The sequence below is a fragment of the Cloeon dipterum genome, chromosome 4 (genome assembly GCF_949628265.1).
Source record: "Cloeon dipterum chromosome 4, ieCloDipt1.1, whole genome shotgun sequence".
Taxonomy (NCBI): Eukaryota; Metazoa; Arthropoda; class Insecta; order Ephemeroptera; family Baetidae; genus Cloeon; species Cloeon dipterum.
This window is the reverse complement of record NC_088789.1, coordinates 7,855,909-7,876,902: the sequence shown is the minus strand read 5'-3', so window position 1 is coordinate 7,876,902 and position 20,994 is coordinate 7,855,909. Positions and strand designations below refer to the sequence as shown.

Genomic DNA, 20,994 nt, shown 5'->3' with positions numbered 1-20,994 from the left:
CTTTTTTAACTCTCAGCTTTCCAATCGCTTTCTTTGTTCATTCCAAAGAACTACTTTTTCACAATTTTGGACACTTGTTATTGTATAAAGCTTTAACGTTTCAGTCAGCAGCTAAAAAATGCTTGCTCTTGTTCTCTCTTTTCCCAGCTAAATTATTTTGTGTTGTTTGTTATATGTAAAGGGTGACTATAAATGTTTGTTAATAGACCCTGCTTGCGCAGAAGGTTTGTCAAAAAGCTGATATCAGATAATATCAACAAAAGATTAAGTTAACGAAAACTGTTTACGCGAACTTTCAATCTGTATCTGTTTGAGCGAAATGTTCTCTCGATTTGATAAGCGCGCAGAATTGAGTAATTTCTCCGCTGACGCTTACACAAAAAGATAATTTTGAAAGCTCTTCGCAACACTCTCTTTTTGTGCAAAGCAATGTTTTCGGGCCAGAGTCCACTATCTCTTAAGTAAATGTTGCAGTATTGAGATCACATTACAATATTTGCGGACAAACGTGAGCTTATATAAATAGCAGAGAGACATTCTCAGATCTGATAATGTGATAAACAGGCTGTACACAAACTTTCCCAAATAACGCTCTGCAATCGTTTTTATCTCGCGAATATTCTCTTTAATCTTTTCTGCCGGGCAATTTGAATATTAAATAAATACATTTCTCAGAATGATTTGTTAGCAGTGCTCGAGAAAGGTCAGCCCTTTTTCATAATTCATTTGTTTAAGGTCGAAAAGTGAGAGGTGTATATAGAATGAGTTCATTCAGCTCGGATTAGAGGTCTGATCTATATATATGTAACATTTACTCGCACACGTATTCAAGGAACAGAGTGATAAATATGAACAAAGAATTATTATAACCTGCTCGCATATATACACACAGCCACTTGTTGCAACAGCCCGGTGAATGTGCACATAAATGCACACACAACAAAAATCTTTTATTATGCAAAATAGCTCATGATGGCGGCTGTTGTTGCCTGATAACAATTTGTGCATTGGATTGAGTAAAACTCAGGAGTATGAGTATAACGAGGAATTGAGAGATAGCACTTTAATCGGCGCAATTTTGCCCGGCGTGATTACGTGTTTGATATGCAAACTACAAGGAATAAACAGCACATTTTCAGAGCCCAGCGTCGTTGGGTTGGCATAGAATGTACAAATAATGCTCTTTTCGTATGCATATGTTGCACGAGGCGACGAGGCACAGGTTAAAGTTTGCGTAATAGAGCTGGGGCATTAAAAATACAGCGGCGCGCATACATTAGTTGAGACCGTTTGCGATATTGTCGACTAAAAAGTCACGTGCGCCGCGTGAACAGCCTTATCTCGCAGCGACTGGCTCGTCGGTTAATTACAAAACAATTATCATGCTGCTCTCCCCGCTTAATCTGGAAAATTTCGCTCGCTCTCCACCTGTGCAGGGCATATACTTTTACTTTCAGTCGCACTGTGCTATTGTTGTCCTTTTATCTCTCGAATCAAAGGTTCTGTGTACATAATCGGAAATATTTCTACGCGCAGATTTCGTTTCAGACTTGGACGAGCAATTTCCCGTGCAGAAATTGTTTCAACCCCAACTATAGTTTTGTACAGGTTTTTTTATTTTCTCTTTGGAATACTGTTTGGATTTTTTTAAATTATATTATTATATTGGGGTCTTGCAAGGTGTCGTAATCAGCAGGTTTCAAGAGAAAATTTGAATAGCTCCTTTCTCATGAAGTTCACAAAATCATGAAAATCTTGAGTTGTAACCATAAACTTTGCGCCAAACGATGCCTAATTAGACGGCCAACAACTTTTATACGAGTATTTTTTCCAAATTCAATTATTCATGAATAGGGCCCCTTAGATTTGTTTTTCTAAGGGACAAAATGTTTTTCTTTAGTATACCTAAACTTTTTTGGTTGGAGAAACCTGCAGCTTTCGAAATATGGAGGGTTAAAGGTAGGAAAATTGGTATTATTTAGTACAGCTGAATAAAGAGAAAATAAAAATTGAGCGATCGATTGATTTTTACCTTCGGAATATACTCCAGGTCACCCTTGAGGTCGGTCAAGGCCATCAAAATAGGTAAGAAATCGAACCCTGGTATCAGGGGTGCTCACTAGGATCGAAGTATTAAAGTCCCATAATATATTTCACCACTTGACTGATGACTCCGTTGAAGAGAATTTTTAAGCAAGAGCACTGTGGAGGGAGCTTTGATCACATGACAGGGTGCGCTTTAAAAAAGGGGTATGTGAAACTTTAAGAGAGGGGTGGCTAGGATTTAGAAGATGTGGCTATACAAAACGATGAGGGTATGTCGAAATGAGGCGGGAGACCCCAAAAGAGAGCGAGGAGAGGGAGGAGAGAGGGAAAGAGGATATATATATATATATATATATATATATATATATATATCCTCTTATAATATAAAAAGGAAACGAGTAAAAATAAGGGAGATATTCTAGTACTGACTCTTGTGCAGGTGAGCACTCTCAGTATTCTTCTATATGAATAAATTCCTCTGCAGATATGTTTTTTCTGGAGCTGGCGAGACCTATAAGGAGGTTTTTGGACAATTCGGAGCTAACTAAATTTCCCTTCTGTAAGTAATTTTCAATAAAATTATCTCCAGCTTCAAAAATTAAGTTCTTTAGCTGTCAAAGGTGTGTTTTTTGTGTCCTTGGTCACCAAGAATAATTTATCATAGATAAGTAAGTTACACTACGCAGTTTGGCCGCGACACTATAACACTACTGTTCCTCCCGTTAAGGTTTTCATTAATGAGCACTCCCAACAATTTACTTGATTTCTCGATAGCAACTATTTCACCATTCAGTGACATTGCCAGCACAGTATTGGTTTGATGTGCAAAAACGAACCTTTGCAAATCGATTCTTTGAAAAACATCCAAGGGCTCTTCTCATGAATAATTTAATTTGAAAAATTATCAAATTTTTTAGTATATTTAAATCCCTTGCTCAGCACATCCTGTGGGCTATGAACTCACCGGGTCTCAACAACATCATGTTAAAAGTATGGAGGGTGCAGGTGCACCGAGCACATGATTAACCATTAACCAGTCGGAAACTGGGCATGGAAACCAAGTAACCACAGAGGAGCTTGTGCCCAATGTGTCCAGCTTCCTTAAGTTTAAATAGTTTTTATTCATTTTCCAGAGTGATAAGAGGCGAATATAGATAAACTGAAAGCTACCAATTATTTTTTCATATTGCAAAAAGAATAAGTATTAATTACAAATCTCTTTGTAATTAATCATTTTTACTAAAAAGTATTGAATGGAGGTATAGTATTGAAAAAGAAATGATCATGCACTATCTTTTAAGCCCTATTATCCCCTGTAAATTCTGATGCTGAGTTATATCAGGTTTCCCCTAACTTGCTGAACCAAACATTTGCTAATGCTTTATAAATTTAATATAAATCTCAAGAGGTTGTGGGGAATTGTTGTTGTGTAAAGCTTTCCAAGCATAGAGAATTTAGAAAGACTGGATGGTTCATCGACCTTTTATGTTATTCTACCATTTCTTGTTTATTTTTTGTTCCCGAAGGCATGTGGAGACAGAATGCTGGAAAATCCGCGGGCAAAGAGGGACAAAGTAATTTCCCGCATAAATGGCTTACTTCCTCACTGTCGTTGAATAAGATCGTAAAAATATTTACAAAAGAAATGGGGAGGATTTAGAGCAAAGGGGTTCCATGAAGATCTTTTATTATTTGTCACAAGAAAGGTGCCGACTCAATTTCCTAGCCGTATACAATCTTGAGAAAATATTTTACTCTCCATCTTGAGACTTCATTTTTCCTACAGTATATTAAAATTATTCCCGCACGTGCAGGTGAAGGATTGTAAAATTATCAATTCCGAGAATTTTTTAACAAGAATAAATTTAAATAATTTTCAGGAGAGGGATGAACAAAATTTATTATTTTTCCTTAAAATATTTCCAGCTAGCATCGAAAAGAATAACAAAATGCTGGACTTAACATAATTTTTAATTAATTAATGATTTTCTAAACGCAATATTCGTACAACTATAAATTATCGATGAATTTTTATATATTCTTGCTGCTTCTCTCAAAGTCAATTTTCTTGCTTTGCACTTTTGAATCGGAAATTTTTTCATATTTGTTCAAAATTGTTTAAATTCATTTGAGTGCCATTCTTTGGTATGTGCATGTATTAAATAATATATTTTCTTGCTCTAATACATGAATTTAGCGATGTTAAATATAATTTTTAAAATTGGGATTAATAATTGATTTTAAATTTATGCTTTCATATGTAAGTTGTTTGAAAATAGTAAAGCAGACAGTGTTCAACATCGCCAGGCACACGTATTTTTTGCTTAAGCGCTGGAAACAATTTATCAGGGAAGTCAATAAATTCTCCTGCGTTCAGTGCTGGAGACGAGGAGCGCGCTTTACACATTGCGCGGGTCTTGTTCTTATAACACACGAGTTGCATAATTTTAACAGGGAGAAAAGTCGTATGTGAAAGTTTGCTCATGCAGAGAGGAAAAATAAAAAAGACACAGAGAGCAGAGAGCGCGCAGCTCTAACCCCGGCCGCACGGCAGCAGTGAGCAATTTTGCAGAGAAGTCTTCGTCAGTCAGCAGAGTTAAGAGGAAACACGGTCTGCTGCTCTCGAAAATGCCGAGAGCTGCTCACTTGTACACAGGAAAAAAATCAGCATGTTGTTGTTATGCATTTGCTAGTGGAAGTGACCGGCGCGAATGTGTGTGCATTTAACGCCCGCTTTTACACAACGCGGCATCAGATAAGCACACGGCTGCACTGCACACATGTGTGCCATTTTCCTTCCATTCCGCCGTGGCAGCGGCCTTCTTGCCCAAAACGCGGACAACCTTTTCTGGCTGCAGATTTCGCCTTCAGCCGCTGCTGGCGCGTCGAAAGTAAATTATGCGCCTTGGAGATATGTATTTCGCTCTTTCGCTCTCTTACGTTCATTTTCCTCTCTCTTTTCTCCACTTGCTTACTAACACCAAGGTCAAATCAATTTTCAGCCCTCTCTTCTCACAAACTCGTTTTGCCACATCATGCCTTTTGCTTTGCTCATGCCGTTTTCTTCGTTATCTTTCTCTCTCTCTCACTTGCTCGCTCGCTCAACTCGCTCGTGTGTGTTGTCATTGTTTTGCTCCGCTTTTAATACAAACGTGTGCATGCGCGCCTTTGATATTCGAGCCAGGCCACTTAAATGTGTATTAAATGTATTACAAGAGCGACCAGCCCATATTTACTTTTACTTTCAGGCGCACTGACAAGCACAGCGATTCGGAAAAGCGAAACGGATGTATTGCGCGGATCCACGCTCAGCACGCCGCCGCTCAATGTGACTGCAGATGTTGTAATGCGGCTCACAATAATCAGTCACCTCTAATCTCTACAGATTCAATTTAATCCTGATCTATTTCCCTTCTAAATCAGAACTTCCTCTGCATGGAATAAGTTTGATGTAAATTATGGTCTTCAAATTTAGACTTTTAGCTAACAAATTTGAAATATAATTCAAGGTCAGAAATAAGGAAGAAAAACACACGCAGGTAATTTGCTAAATTTAAAATTAGCGAATGGCTGAACTCTGCGCGGAACGTTATTCAGAATAGTTATCTAGTTAAAATTTGAAGGGAAAATTAAATAACATGCTCTTGTGTTGCACAGGCCTCACCAGCTGTGCTTTGCCTCCAAAACAAGATTCACAACTGCAGAGAATTCTGAATAAGCGATAATCGAAAATGTCCGGCATAAGTAACTCATTGCTGATGTGAGCAAGATCGAAGAGAGAAGACGAGGGACGAAATCTTGTCAGCTCGGTCACTCGCCCTCCCTACGAGATAAAACCTTCCCTCACAAAAAAATAATAGCTAAATAAAACTAACCATTTCCTAAATAAATTTCCGCGCAGAGCTCACAGACATTAAATTTGTTAATTTTAAATTTTGTAATTAAAAGGTAAAATTAGGGTAATTATATTACTACTTACAAGCGTACTTTTCAAGCAATTTTTTCAAACAGGAACGTTTTTAGAGCATTTTCTTAAAAGAACAAAATGTAAATAATTTCACAAACAACTAAAGATTTTTATATGAACCAAAATGCACATCACAATTGAGTTTTCATTTATTCAATTATTCGAAATATTCTAAACAGTGCATTTTTCCTCCTCCTTAACTCTCAAGGAAATAACATCCGAGTTTACTATTTATGACGTGATAAATATTATCTTCTTCGTCTTTCCGTTTTTTTGCCGGCTCAATGTCGACTTCGTGAAATGAAATCATCTGAGTGCCAACTGATATTTTTAATGAAACGTGATGATCCAGCTTATTTGACTGAACAGCGTCTTCTGGTCTTTTCTACACAAAAGTTTGTACAACAAGATCCAAGGTCCCAATACACAATACGACATACCTTCTATTGTATCGAAGGATGAAAGGTAAAGCTTAGCACCTATGTGTTTTGCAGAGCAGAGGTTCAAAGAACTTCTCTAGCCCATCTTACGTGAAATAGGTAAACAACAACAGATTTTTGCGGAAATGTACGATTTTCTGTATCTAAAAATAGCCCTCGCTTCACAAATAAAACAGGGTACATATTTATCCATAATGCGCCTCCACAGGTATATATTGGAAGGGCAGATGCCAAATGCCTGGTGTTGTGCGCTTTATCTAACTCGCTGAGATTTTATTTTTCCTTGGTGAAATTGAAAGTAAAAATGATCATCTCTCTCGCTGTCAGTTTCGTTTGACCTTCGCCTGTTGTTGTTATCTTCTCTCTCCACTGCTGTCGCCCATTCTTCAGGTACCTTTACCTCCGCACTGTTCTTTTAAGAAACCCTGTACGCCGCCGCCGACAAAAACGATTTTCATCCGCAGAGTGAAAAGGGAGAGCGAGAGAGAGAATGAGAGTGAAGAATAAAGCTTCCATACAAGCCGCGCGACCATGAGCAATAGATTATATTTGAAGACTCTGCAGGTAACGCATTATGTTGTGTTAGGTTCACGTTTCCCATGCACCAGGCTGCTTTCAAGAGGTAAAAATGCAAGCTTCTATTTTTAGGAAACAACCCCTTACCCCCTTTTCAACCCTAGGACGGCCACTTTCGCTTTATTAGTGATTGCCTCCGAATCGCAGCAGCACTACTTTATCCTTGGGCGCAGATGTTCCCGCAGCCAGCATCAGATTCAATCTGGTCTGTAATTATAGAACAGCAGAGATGAGAATCAGTGAAAAATGAAAGTGATCAGTTTCAGACGGGTCGTGGGGCGGAAAGGGGCGGTTTCCTTTCACGCTAGTGCATTCATCCAGGAAAATTATTAATTTCTCTATCAGAAATAGGGCTTTAATTAACATTTATTTAGTTTCCCTGTATTTTTTAAAGGAACTCATGGTTTTTATCACCTTATTGTTAGTTTAGGACAGGCAAAAATATCTTGGTTAAGATATAATTTTAAAGGCTTAAAAAAAGGAGCAAGAATAATCAAAAATTTGTAAAAGTCCAAAATGTCAGAGATGTATAAGGTGGTTAATTTATTGATTCGAAAAAATGCTCAAATAACTCAACGGGATGGGAGACGCACCTGCGCTGACTCGTCACTTGTTGGTTTTCGCACCTTTCCAGCAGCTTTATTTTTTTGTAACTTTATTATGGTTCTGCAGGGCTAATTAGCCCCATGCATTGCCAAATGCAGACAAATAAATTCAAATATGAACATAATTGATGCTTTAGGGACAAATGTCTGGCGTTTCAATAAAAGGTGGGAAGACGAAAAGATGGCCACATTGGGCTCAAGTTCAAGCCCCTCTGCGGCCACTCGGGCCCCATGGCCCCTTTGTTATCTGCTCGTGGTGTTTTGGGACCCAAGGGAATTGCTGAGCAGGTGTTCAAAATAAAAAATACATTAAAATATATATTTATTAAAGAGTTTTGACAAATAGCAGTATTTGACAAGCTCAGGACGAACTTGATTTTTCTACACATATTTTTATGAATGGAAGGTTTAGTAGGTAAGCCTCTGCATCAACAAAATTCTTCATAGAATTTATCGGTCTTCATTATTTATTTATTATTTGATGTTTATTCTCACTTATAAATACAATTAATATCAATTTCACCACTCTTCTCAGTGCAATTTCTACCTTTATCCCAGAAGAATCTTGCTTTTCATTTCAATGTGTTGTAGAGAGAGACAAAAATTCTTAAGACATGAATTATGTGCATTGCGAGAGAATCTTCAAGAATCGAAGTATTCGATTCAGTTATTCGATGCAGTTTATTCCCAACTGCAATGGGGGACAATTTCCTGTCCCTTTTGTCGCTGCTAAAGCCCCACTCGCATGTTTGATATAAAATATAGAAAGTCACGCAGGTCGCTTTTTCAGTTGAAAAGCCGGAATTCAAAAGCATTCACACACGCGAGTGTGTGTGAGAGAGAGAGAGAGAGAGAGAGAGAGAGAGAGAGAGAGAGAGAGAGAGAGAAGGAAAGCGAAAAGCAGCAAGAGATTTCCGCCACAGCAGCGATTTGCCACGGAGGGTACAATAATTCTGAACACACAGAACAGGCGGCTCAAGGTCTCATCACACACAGCGCGGCGGCGGCAGCAGCAGGTGAGAGGGGAGCTGACTCCGCCGCGAACAGAAAGGAGAGAGAGAAGAGAGAGAGAGAGATAGAATGAAAAGCAAGCGAGCAAGCAGAGAAAGTAATTTGTGCTTGCCGCGGCAGGTAAAAAAAGGAGCGAGGGGGGCGAAAGGCAAGGTAAGCTTGGCGTTGCGCATACCACTTACTTCCTCAGAGGGGAGCATCATCACACGCCTCACGGCGCACCAGAAGGTCACCCCCGCATATCCCTCGAGCCGAAGACAGCCTGAATATTTAATCATTTCACCTTGATCCGCGTGTCGCTCTCGCTTTGATTCAGCCCCCGAGTTGAGGCTAATTGCAGTTTGACATTGAAAGCTCGTGCTCACGACGCTTTTTTATTGCGCCAAGCGTAATAGGCGCACATGATACGGGTAGACATGACCGCGAGCTTCTGGTTTTCGGTGTCGTACAATTATGAGTTAAACCAGGTAAAAATTTGCAGTTGTGCAATTAAAAAAAAATGGCAAATCTTTTCACTTTTTGGAAAATTTTGAATAAAATGAGATAATTTTGCACGAATTGAGAACTCAACTATTATTGACACTCCAATGCATTTGTAAAATTAATTAAAATTACTATGAGATATTGTAAATATTTTTTGATTATTATCGAGTCTTGGATTGCAATCATATCTTTGCAAGCCTGTTCCTTTCCTCGTCTTGAAACGTTTTTTCTTTATCATGACCACTTCCGCAAAATTAGATTCTTCTAGTAGATGCTAAATAAATCAAGAATTATTTATATTGATAAATTATATTCTATATGAGAAAATTTCATTGTTTGAATAAAATTTTAAAATAAATAGCATGACAACTACCAAAATTAAGTCTTTCCAGGTGAATAAATGTTGTGGCAAAATATTTTATTGACAGACATAAGCATATGCCTGATGCGAAAAATTAGCACTCCTCCTCTTCCCCGGTGTGAAGTGCAAATCAATTGCGTTGGCGAATTCGCGAGTTGCGTTGCGTGCATGTGGGTATACATCCACGGATTGCTTTGTATAGGCTCGCAAAGGCAGTTTTTGCGCCGAAAGGCTGCGTTGCACAGAAGGAAAGTTGAGAACCGCCAGTTGTTTTGCGTCTTCGGCTCCTTTTTTCCTGTCCTTTTTTTCGTGACGTTGACGACATCATGAGTTGCTGCAAGGGGATTTCAAGAGAAGAACAACTCAACATGAAGGACAGTACATGGAGGAAGGAGATACAAAGCTCCACGCGCATCGTCACACAGAGAAAGAAAGAAAAGAAAGAGAGAGAGAGAGAGAAGAGTGGTGAAGATGAAGAAGGTGGATGGAGGGAAAAATCTCTTTTGTTACTAACTCTGCAGCCTCTCTCTCTCTCTCTCTCTCTCTCTCTCTCTCTCTCTCTCTCTCTCTCTCTCTCTCTCTCTCTCTCTCTCTCTCTCTCTCTCTCTCTCTCTTGTATATGCGCGCCCGCTCTTTTCCTTTTGTCTGTGAGAACATTTTTTATCCCTCTCACATAATCAATCTCTCTTTACCTCACGTATAACAAAAAATAAAACTTTTTATTTCCCGAGATGGCGCGTACCTACTGGCAGAGTCGCCGAAATCTCTCTCCAGCATCCACCCGCCGCCACCGCCGCCCGCCCGCCCGCCTACCCACCCACCAACCAACCCTCTAAACACCCTTCACCGCGCAGTGAAAGGGAGAGGCAACCCCATCCTCGTTTCGCACCGCACGCGCACAGGAAGAGATCGGAACAAAAACTTCCTGAGAAGCACTTTTAGCAAACGAGGGACTTTTTCTCTTCTTTTCCGCGCTTTTTCACCCAGCCACGGACCGACCGACGGGGCCCGACTGACACAAACTCCCCTCGCAACAGAACGCCAACTTTATTTTTCGTCTCTGTCGCCACTTATACGCGGCTACACACGCGAAAAAGCAGGTAATTTCCACGCAGATTGTGTTCGCAACGACAAATGACAAAACAAACCGCAGCGACAGAACTAGCGCTTATCCTAACGATTTACCATTTTTCCAAAGAATACAGGAGTAGCTTATGCAGCAAATGTTACAATATATAAACTTCTTCAGTTAAATGGGAAAATGTTTTAAAGCTATTTGATGCAAATTGTTTTTGGACGGCAGTTCCATCCCATAACACATTAATTGTTCTTCTTAATTTTCGTAACTTAAGAAGTAGAATCGTACTCTTTTAATCACTTTTGAATTAAAAAATTAAAATGCGTGTTAAAATGCTGTTTTAAGTTCTATTTTATCAGCAAGTAAATTTAATACCGCAAGCTAATTTTTTTAAGAGTTTTAAAAAAAGAAAATATTCCAGCACTATTTGTTAAAGTATCTCTCGTTAAATTTATAATTAACTTTGAATTCCTGTCAGCATAAAATCGTGGAAAAATATCTTTTTCCGTCTTGAAATTTAACTGGTCCTATTTAACATATTATCATCATTTTTTTGTACAAATGGTATTTTGTCACAGAAAGTGCCTGGGCTTCACAAGATTTCACACCCAATATAATATCAAATAACCAAGGAAAATTCGATCAAGAATGAGCAAACATAACATAATCTAGCAAAAGGCTGCCAAAATGACAAATTTCAAGGAGTTGCCGCACTGGCCCGAAACTGCAAACATTTCAATCACTTGTCAATATTATGCCATATTAATACAGGGTTCGTTGCTCTAGCTCTCTGTCCATCTTTTACATTTAAAAGGTTTATGAGACTGGCAGGTCCCCATGGGGAGATCCGCGCTGTCATGTTTTGACTGCTTAGAAGTCGTTTAAAATACCTGCTCTCCCGCATGTGACAACGCTGCGCATCATTTAAGCCCGCGTATATTTGGCACAGCGCGACATTTGAACCAGTGATTTGTCAATATCTGTGTTTGTAATGAGTGCGCTACGCGACCAACTGGTGATTTATTGGCAATCTCGCTGAGAAATTCGCCACCGCCAATCGCACGCGCGGCCTTCCTCTCCACGGAGAGCGATTTCCACAGCATCTCTCCGCGATTCATAAAAAAGCCTTTCTAAAATATCCTTATATATCGGAGTTTTGAAGGTCGGATTTTGTGGCTTTATTGCCCTACCGGCGTATACGCAATTAACATCAAATTAAATTCTAATAAAAACATCCCGTCTGCGGCACCTAATTAGCAACAGAGAAAATTGTAAGGTCGCTGCACTTTATTGGTTTCTGTCGCATTTAGCACAGGAGGCCTCATTGAAATTTTGTTGACCTTATGCACCATGCTGGTGGTCTTAATAAATCTCTTTTCCACTAATAAGACTGGCCTTGACTAATTCTTAAACCGAAAACATTCTTTCTCACGGGTTTTCCTCTTAAAAGGAAAAGCAAAAGAGGGAGTGGTACGAATTGTGTGATGAAAACAAACCGGTAAGTTCTTTTGGACTCGTTTATTATTCCAGTTTAAAAAACTGACTTCTGTTCTTTCTTTGTGTCTCTACAACATAAATAAAAATTGTACAATGATCTTTTCAGGAAGACTAGCAGCTCCCAAGAGGTGAACAATACGCGATGCTCTACTGTTTTGAATGTTTCTGGGGTGCAGGTGTCTTCCGCACCCTCAATTGTGCCCTTTACTTGTTTTTTGTCTCGCGCCGAAGGACATTTTTTGTAAGCAGGCATGCTGCGAAGCTATAATAAATCATTTTTTCCCTACTCGTTCCAGGTAAACTGCGGGATGTAGATGGGCTAGGGGTGAAATGCTTTTTGTATTAAATAAAAATTGCTGGTGTTTTGGTCAACCCACAGGTAGGCAAAACGCTTTGAGCCGCTCGTCGGGAGAACACAGAGTCGTCTTTTTAGTCGCAAAAATAGCTTGGCTGCCTGTGTGTGTTTAGACGGAAAAGCGGGCGCGCTCGTATACACACACACACACACACACACACACACACGGTACGCCGCGTAAAGGAAAATAACTTTCAGAGCAGAAAACTTGAATTTTCCGCAGTTTGGTTACTTTATTCTTTCACTGCCTCTGCTTCTCCACCTCGACAGCCAACGTTTTTGTATGCGAATTTCAAAAGCTCATCCAACCTTCATGAAAATACACACACCTGAGAGAACAAAAAATAAGAAAGGGAAAATCTGTTACGTAAAAAAAGGAAAGGAAAATGAAAAGCGGGAGGAGAGAACAAAAACGGAGCCTTCAGCGTTGGCTCATTTTTATACAAATATATATACACACGCGCAGCAGCACGCTCACTACACGCGTTGAAAAAACTTCCCTTTCTTTCTTTGAAAGAGCGTAAGCGAGTCCCTCTCCCGATTAATATTTTAAGAGGAAAAGAGCTGAACGGCGGCGGACTGGTAGCGCGCGCGGCATTACGGTTAACGTTACATAATTTTAATTCGAAAGTGAAGGTTATCTAACGAGAAATGCGACTAGGTATCCCTTCCCTAACTACGTGGAGGTTAGTAGCCGCTCAGAGTGCACCTCTGCGCTAGTTGCTGCTCTCAAAGCGTCCTAATTTTCTCCATCTATAGCTAAGTTGGTTCATAACTTTCGCTTTCATTTTGACAATCAAGCAGGCCAATGTTGCCAAATGCCCCTTTCACTTTCGTTTCAGTTGGACAATGAAAGTAGTAGAGGTAGCCGCGAGGACGGCGCAAGCGCCAAACAACTCCTTCTCTGCGCCAAGCGCTCCTCAGGGTAGACCCTGACAAGGCAATCTCGGTATGCCATCTATTGGCTGAATATTATAATAGCTTAACAGCAATTTTCATCAAATTTTCGATTTTGCTGCGTAGCAAAACTTTCTAGAGAAAGACAATTGGATAAAGCTAGCTGAAGGATAAAAATTTACAAGTTAAAGATCGTGATCGTCGAAAATACTATGCAGCCTGCGACGCAAACTTGCTCTGCAGGTTGCATTCTACAAGCACAACTAATTTACACAATTTATGCCTGTTTTTCTTTAAATTTTGAGCAGATCGAATGCTATGAAAAAGTTATATGATTTTTTTAATTCACTCACATAAATGAAACAATTTTGGCCTGTCCATAGAGTTTTGATCATTTAAAAATCTATCAACTTTCGACAATTTATTTTTGTCACTATATAAATTTTACTTTTTTTCGGTAAAAATTTCATCATTGCCTGCATCAAGATTTAACACATTATTACTGCTATCTTTGAAGGTTTAGACTATTTTCACCGATTTTTCAGGTGATTTCAGCTTACCTTTGAGGTGAATGGTTTTAATAGAATCCGCCTAAAGGCGAAGTAGCGATTTGATGCAGAAAGAGAGAGGAGAATAAAAGAACCATTCTATGACAGAGAGTGACAGCATAAAGGTTTTCTAATTTGGCTCTCTTCCTCCGACTATACTTTGCATAAAGAACCTGTAATGTGAGAGAGCTAAAGAACTGCAGCTCGAGGATTGCGCAAGTTGGGGGCGGAAGTGGGTGCATCCAGGTTAGTGGTGCCACGAGGTTAGACCTAAACTCTGCATCTCCGAAGGGTACAAAGGGTTGAGCACCCGAATGCTCGAGTCAAAGGTTCTCATCAAACGAGGAGAGCCACCTCTTAATGGGACACCACCTCAATTCACCATATTCCAGTAGGAATTCTTGGTCTTGTTTGGAATTTTATTTGTTATAGCAAATCATAAAAAATAATTTCAATACAAAACCAAAATCCTAGTTAAATAATTTTTTCGTGTTCAGGGAAAAACTCTAGTTGTTTTAAAAAAGGCAAAATATAAATATTGTTTAAATTTAAATAGCAAGTCGAGATGTTGATTAATTTATACAAGAGCATTATTCTGATTTTTAATTTATTTTGGTTAACAAATAAAATAAAAAACGAGCAAATAACAATTTGACGTTTTTTGTGACATTAAAGAGCTTTGCTGAATTGGATTGCTTGCAGTAGAGGTTGGTATGCTCAGCTCATATTGTTGGACAATAGTTTTGCGCCTCTATATTAATTAAAGTATTAATTAAAGAATAAAACTAAATTTGATAAACATGTTTAATTACCGAGTGCATGAACTAAGAGATCTGAAGGGTCCAAACAAGGTGCCTGTAGATTTGCCGGAATTAGCAGGCCTCCCATGACCATTGATGGATGGTTCAGTGCGGCGGTCATAGTCTGCAAATGTCCCTGATCTCCCATGTTTATCATGGCAGTCTCGTTTTCTTGGAGAATCACATCTGTGCCTCCCTCTGCAGCCTGGCCTTGATGCGTTTCCTTAGCATGCATTCGTCTCTTGTGAGTGGCCCTGTTGCCTGCGTTGGTGAAGGTTTTTGGACAAAAAGGACACTTGTAGGGACGCTCTCCTGTGTGTTGGTATACGTGAAGCTGAAATTTAAAAACAAACTTTTAAACAAAAAACCAGCAGTGCAATTTATTTATTACTTTGAGTTGCTTGCTCCGCTTGAAAGACTTTTCACACAAGTTGCATTTGTGAGGTCGTTGATCACTGTGAACTAGTAAATGAGCCCTAAGTGACCCTCGAGTTTGGTACTTTTTCCTGCAAATTGAGCATTCATGAACGACCGCGTTGTGGTATTCCATGTGGCGGACCAAGCGCATTCTCGTTTTAAACCTGAGTGCAAAGATAAAAGTTGTGACATGGAGCGAAGTAGAAGCCTAAAAAATGCTTATTAAGTATTCAACATGTTGAGTTTTAATTTTAATACGGGAAGTTAGTTGTGGAGTTTTGCCAAGGCTGATTAATAAAAAATGAATACATAAAAATTGGAAAAATTTCTCTTCCATTAAAGCATTTTAAACCTATTTTATTTATTGCAATATAAAAAATTAACTCAATAAAATATTTAGTGAAAGCGTAGCTTTGGTTGAACAAGTTTACTTTTAGTAGTGTGACATATTTAAAGATCTGATCTCTAAATTTGCCAGTAAATATTTATTTTTAGGAGTTTTGACTAACTTTTAGATGGGTTTGGAAATTCGAAGTTTTAGAAAAATACGCTACAATTGTGTTTGACTGCATACCTTTTGCCACAAAATTCACACTGGATATTGCAAGATTCCTTGTGAGTCTCCAGATGGCCCTTAAGATTTCCCAACGTGGACATCGTTTTGCCGCAGACGTGACAGACAAAATGCCTTTGGTCCCCGTGCACTGTTCTTTTGTGAGTGTATAAGCAGTTGGGGTGACTGAACCTACAGATAGTCAATCCAGTTTCATCAAATTTTGGCAATATTTTGTCTACTAACGTGTTGCCGCAGATTTCGCATGTTACTCTAGCTTTCGGTGGCGCATGCTTTGACACTTTGTGGCTCACCAAGGCGGACTTGGTGATGTACCTCTTGCGGCACTCATCGCACTCAAAGGGCTTGTCACTGTCTGGTCCATGAGTGTACATGTGCGACCGAAGCATGAATTTATAGTGAAAACCACGTTGGCACATTTCACACCTAGAATTGAGCAATTAGAGAGCTTCTAACAGTGAGGATTTCCGCATTACTTGTATCGGTGGACTCCAAGGTGTTGATTCCTATGTCTTATCAAATGAGTGCGTCGTTCAAACGATTTCCCACAGTGACAATAAATCTTAGGAATGGAGTCATGCGCTTTTTTGCAATGAGTGGTCAGCAAAGACAAAGAGTGGAATTTTGTCCCGCATTCGTGGCAGACTATTTTGAAAAATTCGGCTAAATCTCGCTCTTGCTCTTTGAACTCAGGGCGCTTTGATGTCGACGTCCCATCGGCATCTTCATCTTCGCTTGTTGTGTTTGCCTGGTCATCATCACATTCTTCTTCAGACTCTTTGCCTTCAACCTTGATTTTAACCGGTCCATCTGCCTCATCATATTCATCAGAAGAGGAGTCTATGGAAATATTATTTAATATTCCAAGGGCGATGGCATCTCTTTCTTGCATATTTATTGGTCCAAGATGTTTTGCTTCTACTGAATTGTCAACTCTCTCGTCCTGGAATATTAAAAATCGTAAGCCAAACAAATTAGTATAAACCATTTAAGCATAATTACTTGGTCAGAACCAGAAACCCTAGTTTCAATCTTAGGTGCTGAAAAATCATTTATGCAACACTTTTGCTCATCTAGTTTCCTCTGCACTTCTTTGACGCACTTAAAAAATTGGTGGAACGTCTCTAGATGACAACAACATTTTGTGCACATTAATCTGGAAAACTTGTCATCCTCAAATACCTATTAAAAGCAATCAAAATTTTATCTTTCGATATTTAATCAAAATATGTTTGATTTTTAAGTCTTACAGTTATACTAAGGTAGTTCTTGACGAGAAAGGGAAGGTTTCGTTTGATTCCATGATCCCCAAAAATGTCTAAATAGTTATGATTCTCCACACCACAAAGACGGCACATTTCATGATTTGGGCTATCAAAACGAGAAATCTGATTCTGACGGTGTTCAGAGAATCCAGCCCTCTGTTCAGACTGTTGCTTTCGTCTCATGGCAACTTGCACCCCCTCTTCAGTTCCTAGAAAGTAAAATTAAAAAACTATCTAAAGTGAATTTCAAGTGAAGAAATGGTTTTTTTATAATCTTACCTAATAATGTCAACATTATGGTATGAAACGTGCGATGAGATGGATCTAGGTCCTATAAAGATGGTCCGGGGTCCTCGAATGAGTCAGGAATATTTTTGTCAGTGACTAGAGCAATCACAATAAAATTTGGTGATTTCCGCAACGTCCTGGTTCTGTCAGATCAGATGTTTTCAGATTGTCAATAAGGAAGAAACGAATGGAGCTGATTGGCCCGGTTGCCAGAGACACTGAACAAATCCAATCATAGTATAAATAGCACGGGTCTTGGACTGATGGTGGTGGGAGCGGGAAAATTCGAAATTTGTAGCAATATAATTATGTCGTGGACGAGGAGCAAATCTAGAGGAGAGGGTTTTACGCCACTGAATTAATAGAAAATTGTATAGTTACAATATTGTAGAGAATTAACTATCGAATAATTTTCTGTCAAGAATGCTTATTTTAATTTGTTTCATTTAATTTGTTCTTATAATCAATCCTCACAAAGAATGCAACAAATAATCGATAGCAATTCTGGCCTTCAATTTGAAATTAATAATAATAAATAATTAAATGCCACTCCTGATTGCATTACTTTAAAAATTGTAACGTGCTGGAGGAAAGGTCTGGAATTTTGTTAAGATTGAAAAAATTCAATATGAAATCATGCTGAAATGATAATTTTGATTTTACACGGAAATATATTTGATTTTTCAGAACAATCTGACATCTCCACTGTAATTTCGCTTGAATTGTACAGAATGTGAATGCTAATTGAGTCTGCATCTTAAGTATCACTGACAATTAGGTTAAATTTAATAACAAATACAATATAGAAGGAAAACCAGTTGGTTGTATTGCAGGATCTTCCAAAGCGATGGCTGGCTAAATAACATCGCCTAGCACAGCAAGTCAGAAACCATAAAACACTGACAGTGATCTCACAATAAAAACATCAATGCACAACGAGGACTTGCTCTCTATTAATTAGAATAACTGCTATTTGTCACTCAGAAGTGTTCAAATTCGTTGGCAGCACCAATTCAAACTCTCACATCAACCAGTTTATTTCAACACCTCACTTGGTTGTTATTCAGCAGTTGGATCGAAGAAGAGTGCGGTGGCAGCAAACAGTAGGAATACAACGCCTCCAATAATAGTAACTGGAATTTTCAAAACCCACGTTAGTGATTAGGAAAGCTTTTTAGTTGGCGTGAACTTACCAGTCCGGACTGAGATCTTTTGTGCGATGAAGCGTCCTCCAACAACGGCCAGACCTGTGCACAGTGCGTGCCCCAGAATGCCACCCAGAGTGACACCGTAAACATCCTGCGCGGTTAAAAAAATTAATATAATCAGTGAAAATGTTTCTCACTTTCTTCAATAACATGTAACCTCAATGAGGAGTTGGCGTTGGCCATAGGCATTATTTTAAAATTGGCGAATTTATCTTTCACGGAATGAGTGGGTCATATAAAAAGTTATACTGAAAGTTTAAATTTCTCATCAAATTTTAACTTTGCCAACAATCTTTACCATTTCAAAAAGTTGAGTTCAAGTGCAAAATCAAATTGCTAACTTTTTATGCCCCACCAGTTTTATAATTTGTTAGAAAGTTTTTAAAACAAACAATATTTTTAGAAGCAACTCAACACTTCTGAAGGCAAAATTTAAATAAGAGAACGCTTAGATTTTCAGCCAACCCGGCAGAATTACTTATCAACGTTATTAGGCACTAATTTTTATAAATTTTGTCATTTCTTCAAACTATAATATACTTGCTTAATATGTTATGGCGTAACTGAAGCTTACAAATATTTCATTTACGCAAGAAGCGATAATTTTTGTACTACTAGGTTTTACAATAACCAGAGAATAGAGCTTTACTGACCTCTCTTGCTGCGAGGATAATAGTAGCTAATTGTGATCGGTCTCCCCACTCAGCCAAAAAGGTGAGAGTGAATGACTGGATCAGGATTCGAGACACTGCAGACATCAGAGACGCAGACCTTCTTCTAGCAGTTCCAGTTTCGACATCAGGGGCACTGGCTTCTCTCTCATACTGAAATTGTAGAAAACATTTTATGCAAAATTTCACTAAAAAATGGCAGATTATGTTTATTTCCAAATAATAAACAATCTTATTTGGCAGTGAATATTCTTTACTAAAAAATTTGTGCTTTGAAAGCTTGAGTAATTAAAATCTCTTAATAGATACCTCATCTTCTCTTCTTCTTATGTCCATCTGCACTTCCTCTAACTCTTCTTGACCTTCATTTGGAGACATCTTGCATCCCTCATTCAGCATTTTTATTCCAAACAAAGCAAAGAGTGCAGTCGACACATAGTAAGTATATATACGTGGAATGACGGTTACAATCCAACCGAATGCAGCTGAAAATTAAAAAAATATAAATAAATATTGAAATTGAGATCGTGCTTAGGTTGTTATAATACCTGATAATACTGTCATGAAAGCTAGCGCGCTAATAGCTCCAGCAAAAACTGTGATTCGAGGGTGTCGCATTGCCATGATGGCCGCAATGAAGAAAGTTTTATCGCCGAGTTCGGACACAATGATGACAGAGAGAGAAGCCACAAACGCGTGAATAAAACCCACATCGCTGATGAGAGGCGCCTCTGTTGTCTTGGGATTTTTGAAGAAGTCGTCTTGCTGTAAAAACGAGTAAGAGGTTTAGACCATTTAAGCTTGGTGAACAGGTTTCTTTGGTTTACCACCACAGGAACATCAGGTTCAACCGACTCAACGTCGACAGGCTCTTTTTCAGCACTGATTAGCTGGATGCTGAAGAGCAGGAGAGCGGAAAAGGCAAGCATCTGACGAAGTGCCATGGCTGTGCAGATTCAATGTATTGTTTGTTCACCAGAGAATTTCATTTATGATACGACGCTCCACCAAAACGCGGCGACCTGAAATGGTGACGTGATAATGACGTTGTTGCTCTTATTGAAATGGCATTTCCGGCTAAAAGCTCTTACATGTTGCTACTATTTTTATAGTTTAATAGAAATCGTTATCAATGCACGTTTTCTGACAAAGAGTATGCACATACAACGGCGAGATAAGGAACGAAAGGGTTTTAACCTTGATTAGCAATGGATGTTGAGCATAGTGCTTCATACCACGATAGTGAAAGTTTAGTTGCAGCAAATGCAAATGCACTAACCAAGAAAAAAGAACTAAGAAAAATTAAAATAGTTACAAACCAGTTAATTTGTTCTGACGTGTTGTGTTGTTACGCGTGTGTCGTGTGCTGGCCGTGTGTCAAATCGAGTTGTTTGATCGCTAATTTCGTGCAGCCCGGTAGCTCAGCCCAAAAATTTACAGAAAGCAAGTTATCTGTGAGGCGACATGAGGATAATTTGCCTGAAAAGCAGACGGCGCGAGGCAATTAACACATCAAATCAGCAAAAGTGTCGGAGTGGCACTTTCAGGCAGGCAGGATAGCACTGCAAGCAGCTGGACTGCTGGAGTCGGCCTTTTTGCTAGCAGTGCTGCCAACACGACGTCGGAAATGGAGGGGGATGGGAGAGATCCTGCCAGGCTCTGCTGATTCGAAATTTCGGATTGTTTCTATATTATTCTGTTAAGTCAGCATCACAAACAATTTTTAAAGTCGAAATGAATGGATAATTATGTAGTTTAAAAATTTATTTATCAAGTTTCTCAAATAACTCAAAGTTTCTTGATTGAACTTTTTTTGTGGCATATTTTTTCATTAGGCGCGAAGGAGACCCCATCATATTAATTTTAATTCTATTTTTAGTTTATACATCTGTGATATAAATAAATTT

The 20,994-nt window shown here is 38.8% G+C and overlaps 2 protein-coding genes and 1 long non-coding RNA gene across 6 annotated transcripts; 1 reads left to right on the top strand and 2 right to left on the bottom strand.

The window, feature by feature from the left end:
* The first annotated feature begins 4,647 nt into the window (after positions 1-4,647).
* Positions 4,648-5,946, top strand: LOC135943954 (uncharacterized). Of its 2 annotated transcripts, none has more exons than XR_010575247.1 (3): positions 4,648-4,937; positions 5,295-5,585; positions 5,704-5,946. It is a non-coding gene; the product is annotated as an uncharacterized LOC135943954 (long non-coding RNA). The 2 variants fall into 2 exon arrangements; XR_010575246.1 differs by having other exon boundaries at positions 4,648-5,243.
* An 8,508-nt stretch (positions 5,947-14,454) lies between these two features.
* Positions 14,455-17,422, bottom strand: LOC135943524 (zinc finger protein 660-like). 3 transcript variants are annotated; one of them, XM_065490094.1, is made up of 9 exons: positions 17,200-17,422; positions 16,906-17,154; positions 16,658-16,837; positions 16,132-16,598; positions 15,881-16,081; positions 15,656-15,826; positions 15,056-15,245; positions 14,677-14,998; positions 14,455-14,615 (listed from the first exon to the last, which is right to left on the bottom strand). In XM_065490094.1, the coding sequence occupies exons 2-9, from the start codon at positions 17,101-17,103 to the stop codon at positions 14,587-14,589; spliced, it is 1,758 nt and encodes a 585-aa protein (XP_065346166.1). In that variant the 5' UTR covers positions 17,104-17,154; positions 17,200-17,422; the 3' UTR covers positions 14,455-14,586. The 3 variants fall into 3 exon arrangements, with proteins under 3 accessions (XP_065346166.1, XP_065346165.1, XP_065346164.1); XM_065490093.1 differs by having other exon boundaries at positions 16,906-17,150; XM_065490092.1 differs by having other exon boundaries at positions 16,906-17,129.
* Positions 17,423-17,859: 437 nt separating this feature from the next.
* On the bottom strand, positions 17,860-20,687 carry LOC135943507 (putative divalent cation/proton antiporter TMEM165). The gene is made up of 7 exons (XM_065490068.1): positions 20,407-20,687; positions 19,915-20,109; positions 19,636-19,852; positions 19,397-19,572; positions 19,070-19,240; positions 18,402-18,507; positions 17,860-18,341 (listed from the first exon to the last, which is right to left on the bottom strand). The coding sequence occupies exons 2-7, from the start codon at positions 20,029-20,031 to the stop codon at positions 18,268-18,270; spliced, it is 861 nt and encodes a 286-aa protein (XP_065346140.1). The 5' UTR covers positions 20,032-20,109; positions 20,407-20,687; the 3' UTR covers positions 17,860-18,267.
* Between the last annotated feature and the right edge of the window lie 307 nt (positions 20,688-20,994).

What these genes read in the sequence shown, in the direction of transcription:
- LOC135943507 (XM_065490068.1), bottom strand. Translation starts at nt 20,031, where the DNA reads ATGGCACTTCGTCAGATGCTTGCCTTTTCCGCTCTCCTGCTCTTCAGC. An exon ending in TTTCATGACAGTATTATCAG is followed by an intron (nt 19,573 to 19,635) that starts GTATTATAACAA and finishes TTTAATTTTCAG; the next exon opens with CTGCATTCGGTTGGATTGTA. An exon ending in TTATCCTCGCAGCAAGAGAG is followed by an intron (nt 18,508 to 19,069) that starts GTCAGTAAAGCT and finishes TTAACCGCGCAG; the next exon opens with GATGTTTACGGTGTCACTCT.
- LOC135943524 (XM_065490092.1), bottom strand. An exon ending in AGAACTACCTTAGTATAACT is followed by an intron (nt 16,838 to 16,905) that starts GTAAGACTTAAA and finishes TGCTTTTAATAG; the next exon opens with GTATTTGAGGATGACAAGTT. An exon ending in TGTGAATTTTGTGGCAAAAG is followed by an intron (nt 15,246 to 15,655) that starts GTATGCAGTCAA and finishes CTTTGCACTCAG; the next exon opens with GTTTAAAACGAGAATGCGCT.